The sequence below is a fragment of the Penicillium samsonianum genome, assembly GCF_028829775.1.
Source record: "Penicillium samsonianum strain IBT 33392 chromosome Unknown utg000003l_segment0_segment0, whole genome shotgun sequence".
Taxonomy (NCBI): domain Eukaryota; kingdom Fungi; phylum Ascomycota; class Eurotiomycetes; order Eurotiales; family Aspergillaceae; genus Penicillium; species Penicillium samsonianum.
Genome location: NW_026643261.1, coordinates 1606101 through 1625972, shown reverse-complemented (window position 1 = coordinate 1625972; position 19872 = coordinate 1606101). Strand labels below are relative to the sequence as shown.

The 19872-nt window shown below is 49.4% G+C and overlaps 9 protein-coding genes across 9 annotated transcripts; 3 read left to right on the top strand and 6 right to left on the bottom strand.

Annotated features, from left to right (window-relative positions):
- Nucleotides 1-580: 580 nt before the first annotated feature.
- On the top strand, nucleotides 581-3858 carry N7471_004193 (calcium-transporting ATPase; the record flags this gene model as incomplete). Its single annotated transcript, XM_057276912.1, has 5 exons — nucleotides 581-698; nucleotides 762-919; nucleotides 1000-3315; nucleotides 3372-3694; nucleotides 3753-3858. The coding sequence occupies 5 exons, from the start codon at nucleotides 581-583 to the stop codon at nucleotides 3856-3858; spliced, it is 3021 nt and encodes a 1006-aa protein (XP_057136522.1).
- Nucleotides 3859-4863: 1005 nt separating this feature from the next.
- On the top strand, nucleotides 4864-6718 carry N7471_004192 (putative l-fucose permease; the record flags this gene model as incomplete). The annotated part of the gene is made up of 6 exons (XM_057276911.1): nucleotides 4864-4998; nucleotides 5052-5152; nucleotides 5218-5435; nucleotides 5502-5846; nucleotides 5914-6350; nucleotides 6423-6718. The coding sequence occupies 6 exons, from the start codon at nucleotides 4864-4866 to the stop codon at nucleotides 6615-6617; spliced, it is 1431 nt and encodes a 476-aa protein (XP_057136521.1). The 3' UTR covers nucleotides 6618-6718.
- A 418-nt stretch (nucleotides 6719-7136) lies between these two features.
- N7471_004191 (Helicase C-terminal) lies at nucleotides 7137-7409 on the bottom strand (the record flags this gene model as incomplete). Its single annotated transcript, XM_057276910.1, has 1 exon — nucleotides 7137-7409. One exon carries the CDS (start codon nucleotides 7407-7409, stop codon nucleotides 7137-7139), a length of 273 nt encoding a protein of 90 aa, XP_057136520.1.
- A 1007-nt stretch (nucleotides 7410-8416) lies between these two features.
- Nucleotides 8417-8757, bottom strand: N7471_004190 (uncharacterized protein; the record flags this gene model as incomplete). The annotated part of the gene is made up of 2 exons (XM_057276909.1): nucleotides 8417-8555; nucleotides 8591-8757. 2 exons carry the CDS (start codon nucleotides 8755-8757, stop codon nucleotides 8417-8419), a joined length of 306 nt encoding a protein of 101 aa, XP_057136519.1.
- Nucleotides 8758-9457: 700 nt separating this feature from the next.
- On the bottom strand, nucleotides 9458-10939 carry N7471_004189 (uncharacterized protein; the record flags this gene model as incomplete). The annotated part of the gene is made up of 1 exon (XM_057276908.1): nucleotides 9458-10939. One exon carries the CDS (start codon nucleotides 10937-10939, stop codon nucleotides 9458-9460), a length of 1482 nt encoding a protein of 493 aa, XP_057136518.1.
- Nucleotides 10940-12028: 1089 nt separating this feature from the next.
- On the bottom strand, nucleotides 12029-14924 carry N7471_004188 (non-specific serine/threonine protein kinase; the record flags this gene model as incomplete). Its single annotated transcript, XM_057276907.1, has 5 exons — nucleotides 12029-14298; nucleotides 14359-14506; nucleotides 14564-14681; nucleotides 14745-14773; nucleotides 14874-14924. The coding sequence occupies 5 exons, from the start codon at nucleotides 14922-14924 to the stop codon at nucleotides 12029-12031; spliced, it is 2616 nt and encodes an 871-aa protein (XP_057136517.1).
- A 337-nt stretch (nucleotides 14925-15261) lies between these two features.
- cdc43 (protein geranylgeranyltransferase type I subunit CDC43) lies at nucleotides 15262-17243 on the bottom strand. Its single transcript, XM_057276906.1, has 6 exons — nucleotides 16522-17243; nucleotides 16415-16460; nucleotides 16031-16368; nucleotides 15868-15976; nucleotides 15500-15815; nucleotides 15262-15407 (listed from the first exon to the last, which is right to left on the bottom strand). The coding sequence occupies exons 1-5, from the start codon at nucleotides 17116-17118 to the stop codon at nucleotides 15679-15681; spliced, it is 1227 nt and encodes a 408-aa protein (XP_057136516.1). The 5' UTR covers nucleotides 17119-17243; the 3' UTR covers nucleotides 15262-15407; nucleotides 15500-15678.
- Nucleotides 17244-17396: 153 nt separating this feature from the next.
- Nucleotides 17397-18198, top strand: N7471_004186 (uncharacterized protein; the record flags this gene model as incomplete). The annotated part of the gene is made up of 3 exons (XM_057276905.1): nucleotides 17397-17534; nucleotides 17631-18053; nucleotides 18127-18198. The coding sequence occupies 3 exons, from the start codon at nucleotides 17397-17399 to the stop codon at nucleotides 18196-18198; spliced, it is 633 nt and encodes a 210-aa protein (XP_057136515.1).
- A 244-nt stretch (nucleotides 18199-18442) lies between these two features.
- Nucleotides 18443-19196, bottom strand: N7471_004185 (CFEM domain-containing protein; the record flags this gene model as incomplete). The annotated part of the gene is made up of 3 exons (XM_057276904.1): nucleotides 18443-18792; nucleotides 18917-19046; nucleotides 19113-19196. The coding sequence occupies 3 exons, from the start codon at nucleotides 19194-19196 to the stop codon at nucleotides 18443-18445; spliced, it is 564 nt and encodes a 187-aa protein (XP_057136514.1).
- Nucleotides 19197-19872: the final 676 nt, after the last annotated feature.

Here is a 19872-nt window from a genome sequence, read left to right as displayed (position 1 = left end):
TGCAGCCTAGAGACGCCCCATAAGTCAATCAAGCTGGGAATTGGCATGACGTTGAAGCCCTGCAAGAGGCTCTTGCTCCAATTTACTCAAAGAGAGAATAGTATAGTAAGAGACTAACTATGCCAAAGTTAGTCAACATTGAAAGTATCAAGTATCAAGTATCAAGTACTTCTAGTACCTTACATACTTAATCAAAGACAGAATAGAAGAAAAAGAAAAGAAACCAAAGCGGAGAATTGCAGACCCGCCTTCAGCCCTGTAGACTCCCCCGGGGCAGCCCCACCTGGGCAAGGCCCATGCTTACTCAGCCCCTGGAATCAAATGGATGAGAACACGTTGACTTCCCCCACTGGAGGTTCCCCGATTTGGTCGATCTTCATTTGCTTTTGGTCTTCTTCTTTTTAATATCACCTTGTCCCTCGCTTTGGGCTGCTTCTCTTAACTCTGTGTTACACCGGGCATGTACCTATCTTAAAAACAGGAACCCATCTTTTTTTTCCTTGTTTACCCCAACTATTATTCTTCACCTCTACGGCTATCGCAATTGATCCTGCCTATTGCCGTTGAGGGTGTCGCGATCATGGAGAACGCCTTTCTCCGTACTCCAGCGGAGTCGCTGGAGCACTTCAAGGTGTCGGAGCAGACCGGTCTGTCGCAGAACGCGGTCTTGAAATCCAGACAACAGTATGGACCGAACGGTTAGTACACACTCCGCTGCAGAATGATGACATTCCCAGAACTGACATCTGCTGTTTACTTAGCCCTTGCGGAAGAACCCCCGACTCCCATGTGGGAGCTGATTTTGGAACAATTCAAGGACCAATTGGTTCTTATCCTCCTTGGCTCGGCCGCCGTGTCTTTTGTGCTAGCTCTCTTTGAAGAGAGTGACGATTGGACCGCATTCGTGGACCCCGCTGTTGTAAGTGCCTGGATATTCCACATTCCATCTGCATACCTATGTGTTCTATTTTGCTGACCAAGGAATGCTTTTTTTCACAGATCCTTACTATCCTTATCCTCAATGCCGTGGTCGGAGTGACTCAAGAAAGTAGCGCTGAAAAGGCAATTTCAGCTCTCCAGGAATATTCGGCCAACGAGGCCAAGGTCATCCGGGATGGAATGACGCGAAAGGTCAAGGCCGAAGATTTGGTTCCCGGAGATGTGATCCAAATTGCTGTCGGTGACCGTATCCCCGCCGACTGCCGACTGCTCGCCGTTCACAGCAACAGCTTCCGCGTCGACCAGGCTATTCTGACTGGCGAGAGTGAAAGTGTTGCAAAGGAGACCCGGGCTATTAAGGATGAGCAGGCCGTCAAGCAGGACCAGATCAACATGCTTTTCTCTGGTACCACTGTTGTCAACGGTCACGCTACGGCTCTGGTCGTGTTGACCGGTGGCTCGACTGCCATTGGAGATATCCACGAGAGCATCACTTCGCAGATCTCCCAACCGACCCCTTTGAAGAAGAAGCTGAACGACTTTGGTGACATGCTCGCCAAGGTTATTACCATCATCTGTGTCCTGGTTTGGGTTATCAACTACGAGAACTTCAACGACCCCGCGTTCGGTGGCTGGACCAAGGGTGCTATCTACTATCTGAAAATTGCTGTCTCTCTTGGTGTGGCGGCTATTCCGGAGGGTCTGGCAGTGGTCATTACCACCTGTCTGGCTCTGGGTACCCGCAAGATGGCTCAAAAGAACGCAGTTGTCCGGTCTCTTCCCTCCGTCGAAACCCTTGGCAGCTGCAGCGTGATTTGCTCTGACAAGACCGGAACATTGACCACTAACCAGATGAGCGTCGAGAAGATTGTTTACCTGACCAGCTCTGGCACTGGCCTCGAGGAAATCGACGTCGAAGGCACTACTTTCACTCCCGAGGGCAAGCTCACTCAGAATGGCAAGGTTGTCGAGAACTTGGCTGTTTCTTCATCGACTGTCGCACAATTGGCCGAGGTCACTGCCCTTTGCAACGCCGCTACTCTTTCCTACGATGCTAAGAGCGGAGTCATCTCCAGCATCGGTGAGCCCACCGAGGGAGCCCTGCGTACTCTGGTTGAGAAAATTGGATCTACCGACATCGCCCTGAACCAGAAGATTTATCGTCTCCCTGCATCCGAAAGATTGCATGCCGCCAGCGCTCACTACGAGTCCCGTCTTCCCCTCAAGGCCACCTATGAGTTCTCCCGTGACCGCAAGAGTATGTCTGTTCTCGTTGGTGAGGGCAAGGAACAAAAGTTGCTCGTCAAGGGTGCCCCTGAAAGCATCCTGGACCGCTGCTCGCACGTTATTCAAGGCGCCAATGGATCTCGCGTTCCTGTGACCCAGAACCACTTGAACCTTCTCTCCGACGAAGTTGTTGAGTATGGTAACCGTGGTCTCCGTGTCATGGCCATCGCAAGTGTTGACGGTATCTCTGGAAACCCCCTCCTGAATAACGCCACCACCACCGAAGACTACACCAAGCTGGAACAGAACATGACTCTCATTGGTCTTGTCGGAATGTTGGACCCCCCTCGTCCTGAGGTTGCTGGTTCTATCAAGAAGTGCCACGCCGCCGGAATCCGTGTTATTGTCATCACCGGTGATAACCGCAATACCGCCGAGTCTATCTGTCGCTCAATTGGTGTGTTCGGCGCCGACGAGGATCTTACTGGCAAGAGCTACACGGGCCGTGAATTCGACAGTCTCAGTGAAAGTGAACAGGTGAAGGCCGTGCAGACCGCTTCTCTTTTCTCGCGCACTGAGCCTAGCCACAAGTCCAAGCTTGTTGATCTCCTCCAGTCTTTGAACCACGTCGTCGCTATGACCGGTGACGGTGTCAATGACGCTCCCGCTCTCAAGAAGGCCGACATTGGTGTGGCTATGGGCACCGGAACCGATGTCGCCAAGATGGCCTCTGATATGGTCTTGGCTGATGACAACTTCGCTACCATCACCGTCGCCGTCGAGGAAGGTCGTTCTATCTACAGCAACACTCAACAGTTCATCCGCTACTTGATTTCTTCCAACATTGGAGAGGTCGTTTCTATCTTCTTGACTGCTGCCCTTGGCATGCCCGAGGCTCTGATTCCCGTTCAGCTGTTGTGGGTTAACCTTGTCACCGACGGTCTGCCCGCCACTGCTCTGTCCTTCAACCCTCCGGACCACGATGTGATGAACCGTCCTCCCCGCCGTCGCGACGAGGCCCTTGTCGGCGGCTGGTTGTTGTTCCGTTACATGGTTGTCGGTATCTACGTTGGTGCTGCCACCGTCTTTGGTTACGTCTGGTGGTTTGTCTACAACCCCGATGGACCTGGCATCTCTTTCTGGCAACTGGTAAGTTTATGATGTTTCCAGGTATTAATATTGTGTTACTCACATGGTAAATTTAGTCTCACTACCACAAGTGCGCGGCCCAGTTCCCCGAGATTGGCTGCGAAATGTTCAGCAACGACATGGGCAAGTCTGCCTCCACCGTGTCTCTTTCCATCCTCGTGGTGATTGAGATGCTCAACGCCATGAACGCGCTGTCCTCCAGCGAGTCCCTCCTGACTTTCTTCCTGGGCAACAACCCCATGCTTATCTACGCCATCACTCTATCCATGCTCCTTCACTTTGCCATCCTCTACATTCCCTTCCTGCAGAACCTGTTCTCAATTCTGCCTATGGACTGGAATGAATGGCAGGCAGTATTGGTGATTAGTGCGCCTGTGATGTAAGTGCCTGTTTCTGCTTTAACCTTGAGAGACTATCCTACTAACCCACACTCCTAGCTTGATCGACGAGGTCCTTAAGTTTGCCGAGCGTCGTCTCTACAACACGAAAGCCGTTAACCCGGTCGCCCAGAACGGCGCCGTGGGTAAGCCCAAGCGGGCATAAAGGATAGGGCCATGTTGGCGAAAGCCTAAATATGGCCGTACTTTCGCCGATATCTGCCCGAGTAGGAGCTAACCGGCATGTAATAGAGATAGATTATGCCTGGTTCTGATTGGCTGGATATTTGTCACGCAGTGAATATGAGAGTGCGTGGCATACTTATGACATGCTATCATGGATGCCCATAGATCACCCTGAATGAAAGATTTCAACCTTTGATTGTTGCACTTGTGGACAGTAGGACAATATGTACTTGGGTCTTGGTAGAAACCCCATATTTATCTGAGGACGAGTCGATCTTGCCCTGTGTGTCCCCTGACTTCCACGTCCTCGTCTAGTTTGGAGGACCGTGATCCCTTCCCAACCTGGAATGAGAACGATGAATGATGTGATCCGGCTCTAATTGGTGTTCCTGTTATAGACACGGCTCTTATCTACGGCCATCAAAGTACAAATTGTCATGTGTTAGCTTGTAGCCCGTAGCCCGTAGCCCGTAGCCTGGAACTATAATAGAATGATGCGTGATAGTTCCTAGGATGCCATCCTCCATAGTACTGTTTAGGGTATGGTAAGACTATACCAAGCTCGGAGTCGGAGTAGTATTCCACCAGACACGGGAGAGAATAACCCGTCAGACCACCGGAATGGCATCCCGCATATCCCAAAGATGAATAGCGTCGAAACAACCCATGCAACCCTGACGCCACCTTGCCAGGGTCTAAAGCGGGGGTTTCTGATTAGACCACAGGGGAAATAGATCATAGTTACCTTTGATCCTCGGTGCAACTCCGTGTTGTGAGTCGTGATTGGATATTGCTGGTCTTTCCCCAGGGATCGTCTGGGTGTTTCCCCGGACTGGGGGAAAAGTGTGGAGTTTGCGGAGAAAATCAGACCGTCACTTTTTGTTTTGTTTTTCTTTTAAATACCCCCTTTGGTCCCTTTGATCCTTTGTTTTCTTCGTCTTTGTCTTTGCTATTGTCTTTGCTATTGTCCTTTCTATATTTAAGAATGGGCGTCAAGGAATTCCTCAAAAGCCGTTCGGGCTTGCGTGTTGATAATCGGGCGACTACTTCTGCCGCTACTTTAACTCTACGACAGAGTCTGTGGCCCTTGACTCTAGTCACGACCTTGTTCTTCTTATGGGTATGTTACTGTATTTTGTTCATAGAGAATCCTCCTGTTAAGTCTTCAATTAGGGTTTTGCGTATGGTTTGCTGGACACCCTCAACTCGCATTTCCAGAAAACCCTACATATCGACCGAGGCCGCTCAGCTGGTCTTCAAGCAGCCTACTTTGGGTATGGCATTTATCCGTAACACCACATATATTATTAAAAAAAACCCCCACTCTAACAAAACCCAGCGCATACCCCCTAGCCTCCCTCGGCTACGCAAACTGGATCCTGCGCAACTACGGCTACAAGACTGTCTTCATCTTCGGTCTGTGCCTATACGGCATTGGAGCCCTGTGCATGTGGCCCGCAGGGCTAAACCAATCCTTCGGCGGCTTCTGCGGTGCCACATTCGTCATTGGATCGGGACTGGGGTCTCTTGAGACAGCAGCTAATCCCTACCTAACCGGTAAGACACTCATACATTCCACACAGAGTCACGCATAGGTATTGACCTCTCCTTGCATTTGTCCAGTCTGCGGTCCGCCCCGCTACTCTGAAATCAGAATCAACTTCGCCCAGGCCTTCAACGCCATCGGCACAGTCGTCGGCCCAGTCCTGGGCTCTTATGTCTTCTTCTCAGAGACAGAGGACGATGTATCAGCCCTACAGCGCGTGCAGTGGGTATACCTCGCCATCGGCATCTTCGTCTTCTTGCTCGCCGGTGTATTCTTCCTATCCAATATCCCCGAAGTCACGGACGAGGATATGGCCTTCCAGGTTGCGCAGACGCATGTAGATGAGCAAGATAAGCCGTTCTGGAAACAGTACAAGCTGTTCCATGCGACCTTAGCGCAGTTCACGTATACAGGAGCGCAGGGTACGTTTCCATCCCTGTTTCATCTTATACTTCCTCCGTTCTTCCAACAAGCTGACTCTTTCTTCAGTCGCTATCGCGGGCTACTTTATCAACTACGTCAAGGATACTTGGCCGGGCACGTCGAGTGCCACAGCAGCGAAGTATCTCGCCGGCGCGCAGGGCGCGTTCGCAGTCGGCCGTTTCCTCGGCTCGGGGATTATGAAGTTTGTACGGGCGCGGTGGGTCTTCCTCGTGTATTTGTCGTGCACGGTAGCTTTCCTTGCTGCGTCGGTGACGCAGACGAAGCAGGTCGGTCTTGCTATGTTGTTCATGACGCTCTTCTTTGAGTCCGTTTGCTTCCCGACAATCATGGCGCTGGGTATCCGTGGCCTCGGACGCCATTATAAGCGCGGCTCGGGGTTTATTGTTGGTGGTGTTTGTGGAGGTGCTGTCGTGCCGCCTATTCTCGGTCATGTGGCTGATGTGCGTAATAATACGGGGTTCGCGTTTATTGTTCCGACTATGGTATGTTCTGCTCTTGGATTTCTTTTTGACGCTTGTTTGTGTTGTTGAGTCGGTGGCTAATGCTGGTTGTAGTTCATGGTCGTCGCTTGGACTTACGCTGTTGCTGTGAACTTTGTTCCGTCGTATACTAACACCGTGGATAAAATCGGTGAGAGCGATGTCGGTCTTGACAGTCCGGACAATAAAGATGAGGAGGCTGTTATGGGCTCTCATGCTATTGATGAGACTGTGGGTGAGAAGCATCAAGCCGTTCATGTGGAGCGGTAGGGTTGTTATTTGCTCTGCTTTCAGTATCTCCTTTGGGGTAATGGCTAATGGTTAATGGTTAATGGGCGTTGGGATTTTGATTTTGATTTTGCTTTACTTGCTCAGGATTATTCTCTTTATAGAGTAATGGGTGATGACCACACGATACAACGATGTTTGATTACCAGCAATGACTGAATGAAATTCGAAGTAGCCCTGATTTTAAATGGTAACTAACGGTTTTTTTAACTGAATGGTAGAAATAGAAAAGCTAGATACGATATCAGAAGACAAAAGAGAGATAAATCAAAACTGAAAGAAACATGTTATACAGAAAGGTGGAATGTCCTTGATGATAATAATGATGCGGTGATATTCTCCCATACTAGGAACTAGCTAATAGTGATGGAAAGAGGGGCAACCCAGCAGGTAACCATGATGACTGGTAGAGTTGTAGGACTTGGGTGGTAAGCCCAAACTGGTGGCATTTGTTTTTAAAAACCCTAATACGCGACATTGGGGGCGAGTATGAATGGAGCATCACATATTGGGCGTCGCCTCCGAGGCGGATGCAAGCCAGTCAGCCGGGATGGTAAGGATTGTCTTATTTCTCAAGCCGGCTTTGCGAGCAACAAGGTCATTCCAATCTTCCTCATCTTTCGGGATAAAGAATTCGGGGAAAGGGTTATATACTCTGAGACACCGTCCCTCGGCCTGTGCTTCGTGGTTCCCCGATTTCCCTGGCGCCGAAAGAATCACACGATCGCAAGCTTCGTAGAGATTGAGTCCCACAGATCCAACATCGTAAGTCATGCTTGTGATTGTGACTCTCAACCAGCTTTCCGGATCATTGAACTTGTGGCTAGTTGTCCCAGCCTCTGGCTAGTTGGTGACATTGGATTTTGATGTCACCAGAGTGTGTACCGAGTCGGCTCAGACCGACGGAGACCTGGCAAAAGGGCCATCATTCACGACATTCCGAGAGTAGAGAACATATAGGCATGAGAACCAGATGCAGATGCAAAGAGAAAGTCAATTGCTGACAGGTATTACAGGAGACGAGTGCGAAATGCAGATGTGTGAAGAAGTGTAAACGATATGTTGGAGCTCGGGTAAAAAGGAAGGAAGACTAAGGGCTATGTTTGGCCTCTGAAAGTGCCACATGAAACTGAGACGCTTCGTCCGGACCATGCCAAATATCGCAACGTCGGCTTCATTACCCTGGAACGTTTCGATCTTCTGAACTTGGACTCGATGCCACTTCACTGCACCGATGAATAGTTGCTTGTGTGCCAATCGGCCCATTCGATGTAAGACCGCCATTGAGCATTGCATGATGACAGTTGAGCTAGCGTGAGCTTTCGCAGCATCGATTTCGGACGTTGCGTTACCAATGCGCGAAGGAGGAGGGTGCTAAGGCGCATTTGAAACGAATACACTTCTCATCGGTGCCGAATGTTCCGGTCAAATGACCCTATCTGCGCCGTCTCACAGCGCCAGAAGCAATGAGTTGGTGAACGCATGAACCTTTCGCTGATTAAAAGCCTTGAAACTTTGGATGCCCTTGCACGGGAGAGACCTTCAAACGGGGTGGTGATGTCGCTGTAGCCTTTCAAAGATGGATAAAGGATGCCAAGGATGTGTTGGCATCCTTGGATAATGTCGCTAACTGTGTACATGGACCGCTGTTCAAAGGTTAGAAGAGAACAGCATGGTAGGATATGAGAAAACCGACGTCAGAATTGTTATCGTTTACATGAAAGCCCTCACGTAGGCGAGAATTCCTTTGAAGGTGAATGATGGCGCGAAGGTGTAAATCCTCATAAAGATGGTAGTCGTGAAGATGGCAACCGGACCCCCAAGAAAGTAAGATTCTGGATACTTCGTGATAAAAGCCCCATCATGGGAGCTGATCTGTAGTCGAGATAATCATTATCTTGACGACTCCCAGCCAAATAGCTGGAAGTGATAGTGAGATTTCTTAAAATAAGAACGAAGCGAGAATGAGGCGAGGCCGATTATCTTCCTCCCTGGTAGATGAAGGGCTGAGAGACCGATATGTAGATATGATGGGAGGGTCCAGTTCTAAGCTCTCTAGGGAAGAAAACTTGCTTGATGGCTTCCACGTATATCTGTAAGGTGCATCCTTAGCGCACGTCATAGTACAAAGTAACACACTGGCCCATCAAATCCGATAAACAATACCTGGTGAGCTTCATATCGAAGCCGGACGCAGTGTTGATAGTAGGTCGAGAAACCTGAAATCCCCACACAGTGAAAACTGTCACTTTTTCAGTGGCTGTACGGTCAAATCGTCATTTTCCCAATGAAAAGCAATCACCAGGATGAATGTGTTCGACAAAAGCAAAAGCTTCAACTCATGTCAGCAAAGCCTCGTAATATTTATTATAGATATATGTATAGATATATGTAGAGAAGGCAAAGTGGACAGAATACCATGGATTAAGTTGAGCTGTTGACTGAGAGGGAGGAGGAGAGAGGGGATCAATCCTGGTGAGGAGCAGAGGTCCTATCTGCCTTAGGCAGAAGGGCTGCCTCAACAATATATAGTCTATGTAGTATGGCCTCTTTGGTATCGTACTGATCCATCTCTTCTTTGTTCTTCCTCCAGCATAGTCAGCCATCTCCATACGCATACTTCTACCAAGAACCGGATGCCTATATATACTACCAACCTAACATGCCAGGCTTACGATGGTGGAATTATTCTCCAAATTGATCATATTCAATCGTATTATTCCTTGTGGGCCTTGACAACAATCATACCATATCATATTAGTAGCTCTTGACACAGTGTATTGCTAATACACGCTCAAAATCATCAAATACTTTTTTTCACATCACCAAAAAGTGGAACGATTCACCAAAGAGCGATGAGAATTGAGCTCGCGTGGGCTAGCCCAGTCGTTGATTTTTGACACAGGCAACTCATCGTGCAATAGAGAAAGCTGAACCCCCAACTCGCGGAAGGCTTCGATAAATGTTCGTGTTGTATCAAACATTCTCGCATTGAAGGCTTCCTCCTCCTGTCTTATTCTCGCCGTAACCGTTTCGGACGTCGCATAATAACCAATAGGCAGAGGAGGAGCTAGTACACACGTGAAATGTGAGAGATTGGGAAGCTCCCCACTTGCAATGAGTCGGTAGACATCCCAAAGGCAAAAGTCCCGAAGAAGACGAGAATTTGCTCCAACATGAATGATGAATTTAAGGTAAGAATTCTCATACAGAGAGTAATCCTCGTGCTGGTAGTACCCTGACCTTGGGTCCCAGAAGGTTAGATGTTCGAGACTTGGTGGTAGAAGCCCCCTCATGGGAGCTGTTTTGTGATCGAGATATTCACTACCATGACGACTCCCAGCCAAATGGCTGGGAGTGACAGTGAGTTCTTTCAAAACCGAAAACGAGGTGAGGTTGATCATCTTCCCCCATGGCATATATATATCCAAGTTCAATTTCTCCAGCGAAGAGGACTGTGCCTGGAGGGCTTCCACGTACATTTGTCGGGTATATCCTTGGTGCATGTCCTCTTCATTTCCACGAGACTCGCCCTTGAAAGTAAAACTTTCCAATGCACGCGGATATTCCATAAGCCTCGCGAGACCGGATGTGCTGATTTCACAGTTCAGTAACATGAGACTCTTCAATGATGTTGACCGGGTCGGTGTGTTTTTTGGAATATTCTGTCTGTGTCCCCGAATGACACAGTGAGAGAGGGCGAGGCTTTCGAGGCCCGAATGAAAGAAGGCAGTATCAACGGGCTTGAGGATCCACCGATGCCAGAGAGATGAGTCGTGTCCGAGTGAGCCTGGAATGTCATTAGAACCACTGGGAAGTTCAATGAGGTTTGGCTGTAGCCTGATAGAAATCTCACATGAACGAAGGTTTGACAGATTATCGGGTTTACGAAACAGTCTCAGATTGACCGGATTTGGGAAACAGTCCGTCTTCATGACCAGAGAACTAAGATTGGGCAATTTCCCAATGGTTGACTCAAAGCTTAGGGTATTAACGAGTATGGCCATATGCCGCTCGTTGGTCATGGAATGTGGGATAGCGCGGTAGTGAAGTTGCAACATTCGAATGAAGGGAATGAGGCGCGGGTTACCCTTGATTGTTCTGGCGAGGCGATCCGCGTGGATCGGTCGCCATATTATGACTGAGCCATACAGGTTTGGAGTGGCAGCCGAGTTAAGCCTACGACACACACGAGTGACGGACGCAATACTCGCCAAGTTTGGTCGCAGCTCCGCAAGAATGGCATCGATGATCTCTTGGGGGCAGCCCAAGAGGCCGGTCAAAGGGGAAGATCCCACCTTCATGAAGCTTGGAGATGGGACGGTCGAGATGGGATGGTGGAGTAAATGAAGCTTGGTGATGGGAATAATGAAAGTGATATTGTCCGAATTTGAAGCAGAAAGGAAGAAAGGGAAGAAAGGGAAAACAAGTGGGAAGGTTAGAGAAGACGACGACTGCCCAGCTCCTCTGGAGGTGACTTCCAAGGTTGACCTGAGCCTCAGAGGATACCTATTTAGGTAGTTCAACAGACCTTCACTTTTAAGTCAAATATTCTAGTTGCTGCACATTGGCTACTGACATGAGATCCTTGTTTATGCTCTTTACGTCGGTTTCCTCAGATCGAGATCGAACTCTCCAATTCAATCTACGCTGAACAACCTATATCTATCAGTTCAGAAATTTCTTAGCAGTGAGAAAGAAGTGAGGTGAATTCGTTTCTCTTATCTAGGCTCTCGACCAAGGTGGATTGGGACTTGACTGTATCCACGTACTACAAATCCAAGAGCTCTATTTATTCTCTACTATAGTTAGGTTTCTAGTTATCTAGAACAATGCGTGGTGGAGGGATTTTGTTTATCTATCCAGCGGATCGTGGTTGTTTTGGATGGGATATAATGTTTCTTGCGTTGGAAAGGGTTGTCGGCTCGTGGAGACATAACTTAGTTAGGAGTTGGGGAGATCAAAATTGGTACTGGTCTATGCAATTTCATTATGCAAGTATTTTGTTGCTGATAAATCCAGCGAGATGATATGGGACAGCGTTCTATATGAGACAGGGGAATGCTAGGCAAAAGACATCAAAATCAAGCGAGGGTCGAATCATCATGAGGGTTCAAGGAAATGTAGGGGAGAGAAAGCGCTTCATGAAGCTAGGAAAACGTGAAGGAAAAGAGCGCAAGAGAGGGAGAGGGTAGGTCCAATGATGGATCCAATTATGTCGAAAAGGAGACAGTTCAAAGAAACGAAAACGAAACACGCTGTGTAAGTGGGGGTATAAAAGATCTATCGTCTAACCAAACATAGGAATAAGGGATCGTGGGATGGACAAAGGAACACCCGAATCTAATGCACATATGAGAAATTGCAAGGAAGCTGTCGGGTTAATATCGGTATTATTCAGCGATGCCGATTTTGTCTGCGGCATCGGACGGCGAGCGGAAAGAGGAGGAGCGAGGAGGCCGAAGGGGACTGGTTTCATGGTTTGGAATAGGAGCAAAGGGCGTTCTGCCGCTTGAGGGAGATCCGGTCTCATCTGCTGGGTGCTCGTCGGGGGTAACGATATCACCTGGTGTGACAGGTTCGTCGAACTCATCGACTTCTTCAGTTTCTTCCTCAATCCCTTCGACATCTTCCTCTTCCTCAATAATTCGGCTCTTGCGTGCAGCAGGCCGCCCTGCGGTGACGTCGGGACCGCTGGTATTCACTGGCTGACCGGGAACGGGAGAGTTGCCTATCCCGCCAGACACCATCAAGTTAGTGGTATGGATCATAGGACCCTTGAAGAGAGATCTCTTTCGCCTTGCAAACACCAGGCTTGAAGAGGGCGAGTAGAGTAATGGCGTTGGTACCGCCTCATTAAACGACGACGACATCTGACCTGGGTGGTCGCCAATCTCTCGAGGTGCTCCGCCTGGCCCTCTTACCAACCGAATATTGCTCGGAAAGCGGGATGAGGCACCTGGGGTGGTAGGCAGGACTTTGACAGATGAGTGAGGCGATTTGGAGGCTCTGGCAGTGGGCGTCGAGATAGTATCTATACTGTTGGAGGAAATCGAAGAGGCCCGGGAGTGAGCACGAGCGTGATGGATGCTGCGAATCGATGACACCGAGGAGGATGTAGATTTGCGTCCTCGTAGTCCGGCCGATGAACGCCGATAGGATCCGCGTGGTGTGATAGGTGAGGGCGAGAGAGAGTTTCGATGATTACTATGACTGGTGTTCAATGGCCGCGGCTGGCGAGGGTAAGAGTGGCGGTTTTGGCGGTATGAGGCACTGCTAGGAGCGAGGCTGCTAGCATTGGAGATTCGTTTGACCTGGGTGGGTGTCACAACATCCTCCCCTGTGACCTCGCTTGCTGGGGACGACAAGGCGGCGGGCTTCTTTCCGGTATCTTGGCTCTTCGCTGGGCTCAACTTATCGGAAAGAAACTTGCGCGAGCTCGTCGATTTGGCATGGGGAGACCGCGCTCTCTTCGCCGACTCTACAAACCAATGCTTGAGAGATGCTAGTTGGCTGAGTATCGGATACTGGTGACGACGACTAGTGCGACGCCGGAAGATGCCGTGATGCTGTGTCAACTCTGGCTGTGATGCGCTGACATGCAGCATGCTGGGCCGTGATCGCCGCCTGTCTTTTGGCGGGGGAACTGGGCGTCGTGTCGAGTTGTGGGACCGTATAGAATCTTTGTCGAGCGGCAATGGTGGCGTGGTGACCTCAATTGGGAATACAGGAAGCGGTTCAGGAAGCGCAGGAAGATCTGGCACTGCCAACTGAGATGGTAAGCTTCTTCTATCCCGTCTCCCACGATCTCGCAACCCTGAGCCTTCTTCCTCCACCTCCATTAAAGCCGATGATCGCTTCTCTAGACGACTGCTCGCAGCGCTCAGACGACGAAGGTTTTTTGCTTCGACCTCCCGCTCGCGACGCTTGCGCTCTCTCTTTGTTTCCTTTCGTTGCTCTTTTTCAATCAGCAGGGCCCACCAGCCAGCCAGCGGGTCGCACCGCTGAGCAAGGACATTTTCAATGACCTCGTCAATATTGACCCCAGCGCTTTTCATCCGCTGCAAGGTAGTCTTCTCCAGTGGCGTAGTAAATGGCGATGGTCTTGGGATTTTCAAGATTGCAAGCTGCTCAGGGGCATGTTCCGCAAGGAACGGATGAGCCAGTATCTCGTCCAGACTGGGTCGAATCAAAGGCCGTTTAGACAACAGGAGATTGACCAAAGCCTTGGCATCGTCCGTGAACTTTTCGTTGAAGGTCGGCTCGTCTGACAATATCCGCTTTTTGGTGATTTGGTCGTCATCATCGTCATATGGCAGCTCGCCTGCCAGAAGCGCATATAGAATGATTCCCAAGCTCCATACATCCACTTTTTCGCCCGCGTATTTCTCTCCTTTGAGCATCTCAGGTGCACTATAGCATATCGTCCCACAGAATGTCTGAAGATAGCTAGCCTTTCCTTCATATTCACGTGTAAATCCAAAATCGCATAGCTTGACGTTTTCTTGTTTATCCAGCAATATGTTTTCCAGTTTCAAGTCGCGATGCACACATGATTTACTGTGGACGTAGGCGACCGCTCCCACCAATTGTGTAAATATCCGCTTCACTTTCTCTACCGGTAGTGGGCCGTGTCGAAGGAGGTAGTTGTAGAGCTCATCGCCTAGAACAAAGTTTTGTCAGTGTGTTTCCCCAGGCGTCTTCTGACATGCTTGTAACGTACCAGGACAATACTCCAGCACAAGCCAAACGAGGCTCTCAGTTACCACAACTTCGTATAGCCGCGCGATATGAGGATGGAGGAATTGGCGATGGTGATGGATCTCGCGCACGAGATTGGTGTCCTCCTTGCTGGACGATTTGAGTACCACCTGCGGACTTGATCAGCATTGCCTCCACAACTTTGTTCTTCGCATGACATGACCTACCTTGGAGCCATTGGTGAGTTTGTGCGAGGCGAGATAGACCTTGCCAAAGGAACCTTTCCCAATCAACCTCCCCAATGTATAATTCCCTACAGTCCGAAGATCCTTGGAGGAGAACTCCCTGCGGAGAAGTACCATGTTAGCGCAACTGGCCATCTAGACCGGAACCAAAGAGATCGCTTACTCAAGGAGTTCATTGTAGGAGTTGGCAAGCTGTCGGGAATTCTTAGTTAGCCATATTTCCGCGGACTCCGCGCAAAGCTCGAACAAAGGAACCGGCGGAGCTCCCAATGTCGCATCCCTGATGACGCACCTTCTCCTTCTGTTTCTGGCTTTGAACCCCCGCTCTTGTTCGGGGCGGCATATGTTATGATTGCCCAAGTTTCGTCGAGAGAGTCTCTGCGCGTCAAGGGGTTGACTGGGAATGGTTGGTGTGCCGGGGGTGCCATTCAACGGGACACGAGATGCGCGGATAAACAGTTCGGAGCGGAGTGAGAGGTCGAGAAGTCTCAGAAAGGGGTAGCTGGGGGCTCGGAAAGATGGCCGGAGAAATAGAGTAACACCGCAAATGATGAAAGGAGAAGGGAAATTGCATACAAAGGCCTTGGGAAGATTCCAAGACGTCAACGGGAACGTGGACCGTGTGGAGAACCCGGGACTTGGACGGCTCTCCTTTTTTTTTTTTAACGTCTTCTATTATTATCTTTGTGTACAATATACAACATACATTATATATTTCAGCCAAATTAACTATTCCGGACTCCGTTACTATCTAGGAATCTCCTGACACTGTTCATAATGCGATATTGTTAGCAAACCCGTGTACCTAGGTAGGTATGTCACTTAATTGGTTAGAATGCAAGACTTCGACTGCAGCCTCGAAACAACAAACTGATCATGATCGCCGCATGTTGGAGGTAGGAGAATATGTGTTGTTACTACCTTACTGCCTAAGATTCAACCCTTACTTGTGGACAGTACATGTACAACGTACGATGTACACCGACGCCCAATTAATTTAGTGGACTGCACCTATTGGCTGATGCATGCTGACATGAGCCAATTGGTGGAATGGCTGAACAACAATCGTCATATTACATGCACGGGTATTTTATACTTCATGATTGCCACCAAGGCAGCGATTCAAGATGTCGGACTGTGCGTTCACTAGAACCCATCGTGGGATCGACGGGGCTGAGTCCCGCCTCACCTTGGAAAGCCAGGGACACCATGCCAAAGTATGAGTGAAGAAGATCTACATGTTTGGTCAGCAACAAAGTATCGATATCAGCATGCTATCGCCTTACCAGGAGGATCCCCGGGCCCCTTCCCAAACCCACCGACAAGATGTTGAGTCTTTTCCAGCAAGTATCGACGATTGCGAACTTCATCGACCACGGAATACTGGTCCAGCATCTGACATCCGCATTAGTAAACAATCACTACTGGCTAGGGGGTCAGGTTACCTACCACCAGTGTCGCTCCGTTCCAGAATGAATAGCATGTGTCTGCATATTTGTTGCATCGGCCATTGAATCCGGCGCATGGTATTGTGTTGGCCCCGAGGGGTTGAACATTGGGTAACTTGCGGACTCTATCATCGAGAGATCCCGTCTTTGTCACCTCAAGCTCTTCATCGTCTTCGTCTTCCTCAGGTTCCTCCAGCTGGGCTGTTTGTCTTGAAGCTAGCCATGTAATTAAAGCCTCGAATTGATTAGAGCCTGCCGATAGTAGGGGTAGTGATTTTACATCATTAGACGTCCGGCGTATGAAGTCTAGAGACGAAACGGCGCAATACGTATGTCCACCTATCAGTCGTTAGAAGATTCAGGTGGCGGAAATGGAGACACGTACTATGCGATTCACAGAAAGGAGACTCAGCCATCCCGCCGTCGTACGTCTGTGTCGTCAGACTGTGTTAGTGTCCTAATCGCAGACAGAATCTCAGGATATCCACATACCTGACACGCCTCGATAAAAGAAACAAAACCCAGGACATCAATATCCGGTACACCATCAAGCCCCGTCTCACTCCGCCCGCGCAGGACATACCGTATGCCGGCAGCACAACAGCAGTATCGTAAATCACGAGGTCCCCCTACATTCCCCTCAGGACCGACAAGCTCGCCGAAGCTTCCGTCGGCGCGTTGGACTTTAGGAAGCCACTCAAGACACTCCCGTCGCTTGACACGCGACAGGTCATCCCCGAGGATGAGCAAGTTGACTAGCGCAAAGAATGTCGCAGGGACATTAGCTGGATCCCAAGCTTCATTATCCTTATTTCGCTTTTCTGGCCCAAAGTCCGTGCCTGGGAAGCCACGGAATCCGCCCGAGGGCACCTGGCAGTGGTAGAGCCAGTCGATGTACCCTTGTCTTTCCTCCGGTGTGGTTTTGCTCTGGAGAACCCCAAGCACGTCCAATCCTGACAGGGTCAGGTAGGCGAGAAGCATGCGATTGGAGTCATTGGAAGTGTAGGCGGACGGGAGGAAGGTCTTCAGGCATCGGAGGTAGTATTTAACATGGCGCTCTGTGTTGAATGTTGGGTTTGGGTCGGTCATTGTAAAGGATGGTCGGGGGTTGGACCACTATGTGGTATGATAGGAACTAAGCTATATTCCAGTACTAATTCACGCAATTTAATCAGCATGCATCAAGTCGTAAATCAGATCGAATCGTCTCAGTTGTTGTGTTGGTGGGGGATATCTCAACCGGAGCTGCTTTTTCCCCACATGTGCTGCGGCCAAAGAACACTCGGACCAACTCTCCAAGCTATTTCCATCTGTGACTTTTGGAACTTCCTCTTGTCCACAACTTGTGCCATTGTGACTCGCCCATCATGGTTTTACTTTCATCCAAAACTCTTATCCAGGCACATGCCGTGTTTCTGGTTGTGATCGCCGGCTACCTGGTCAAGAGCCCGGAGGTGATCACCGACTGTGATCTGGTGTTTATGATGGGAGAAGCCTTGAAGATTGTACGCCCACACCAACATCCCTGATTCACAAGTCCATTTCTACCATATGGCAATGAATCTACCTAAATTAATTGACTGCTAACACCCTTGATACAGGATTTTCCATCCCTGTCAAGCCCGCAACAATCCCCCTTCACCTTCTGTGCCATACTCATCTTTATCGAGTCACTTGTCGACCTCGTCCTGCTTTCTAATATTCCCTTCCACGAAGCTCTCGATGAAGCTCTCCCCTATATCCGGCCCCTCCGAAATGGTAACCTCCCCGCCGAGGATCTGCAGGTTCTACAGCGTTTGCCCGAATATATCACCAAGTCCTTGACGATTTACTGGAGCGTCTGGACCGCAGTTGCTGCGTGCCGCTCTGTTGTGTATGCTGGAATTGCGTTCTTTATCTACCAGAGCAGAGGTGACCACCTGGCCTCGTCTTATACAAGCGCTGCGGCTATTGGAGGCTTGGATCGCCTGAAGAACCGGGTGGTTTTCAGCTTTGCTTTCTTCGAAATGATGTTTTGGTTCTGGGTAAGTGGAGATTGTCTTAATCGGACAGATTTGATCCGTTGGCTGTTTCTCTTGCTAATGTGCTACTCTACAGACTTTCGCCACCCTCCGTGAGGAGCGCCAGGAACGCCTGACCAAGCTGCTGGAGGATACCCGTGAAATCTGAGCACTTCCACTGGTTCCCCAGTATTTCTTTCTATGAGTGTATTATTACTACGAAATATCCCTCCGCCATTGAAAAGTTAGACACCGTGTACCCGATCAATTAAAACTATATTGTGGATAAAATAAGATACAGGTGCATCCTCAGGCAGTTCTCGTGTTTCCATTCATTCCATCGTCATGACGACATTTCAGCGCTGCTAAACATACTATCGCATCTCCCCCGAAATCACCCAGCACGCTTCATTTTAGATCAGAATGGCGAATGCCGCCGCAGCACCAGCAGCAGCCACGAGCGAAGAATCCTTGTGGGTAAGCGCAGCGACACCTGTGCTAGTTGCTGCAGCAGAGACGGACGAGGCACCGTTCGAGGCGATGGTAGAAGCGTCGGTGGTAGAAGCGTTGGTGCCCGTCACAGTAGTCGAAGCCGAGGTCTTAGTCGCACCGGAGGTCTCAGTGCTAGACTTGGTTCCAGTCTCGGTCGAGCTGGTGCTGGTGCCAGAGCTGGAACTCGACTTGCTGCTCGAGCAGACAACCTCGGTGGGCAGATCGGTCACACCACCCCGGGCACAGATTGACTTGGCGACCTTGATGGTTGCTGTGGTGAAGAATAACAGATCAGCCCATTGTACGTGTTCCGCTATCCATTGTGCATATTCATTTGCAATAATCCCGTATTTGCGTGTTCAAATTAGGGACTGAGGGGAAGGAGGAGAACATACTTTCCTGGTCCGCCTTGGAGCATTTATCAGCGATGCAGCAGGCGACACCGTCCAGGAAGGACTTTGACTCGCAGATGCACTTGAAATCAATGCCGCAGTTCTGGGGGATTGAACCTGTAGCACAGGTTTTCTATGCAATGGGTTGTTTAGCAGGCGGCACATTTGGGGCAGGTATATGTTGACTGTAAACACATACCGAGCAGTCTGGCAGATCGCCTAGGCCTTGAGCAGCGGCAGTGCTCAGCAGAGCTGCCAGGGCGAAAGTGATGGTGAACTTCATCTTTGCAGATATGAGGCTGTTGGATGAAGTGGATTATTGGTAGGGGAGGAAATGTGAGAGGTTTTGTTCTCCAGGTCGCCAGGTCGTGGTAATACCCCAATAGATAGGTCAAAAATACACCAATACGCAGATCAACCGTGGGTACCTTTTTCCCCGCAAAATTTCCTTTTACATGTGGTTTGGGGTTCTCCACAAAATTCGGTATAGAGGTATTTTTGAATGATTGGATATTAAATATCAGAACTCCTGGGTATTTTACATAGGGGGTATTTAATCACACCCCACGTCTACTATCTCCCCCTCTTTCCATCTCACGTAGCCAAGATACGTACCTTCAGGGCTACCAGTGCAGATGAACATTATTGGAATTCAAAGATGCCCTCCACTGGCATGGCATTGAGTGAGTCTTCTCGGAAAATAACTTGGCTCACCACAAAGACAAAAATAGGCAGAAGGAACTTCATAGTCCGGAAGATTTGTTTCCAAATTTACTACTATATAATGCAGAATACTATGCTAGTAAGTGGATTTTCCTAGTAATAAGTTTTATTTTATTAGCATTTCAAAGCTATCATTGTCATTACGTAGGTATATCTGTACAAATTTTATAACTAGATGGAGGGTTTGAGTTAGGCATCAATTAGGGCGTTTCTTCCAGTTATCTTAGGCTGATTTA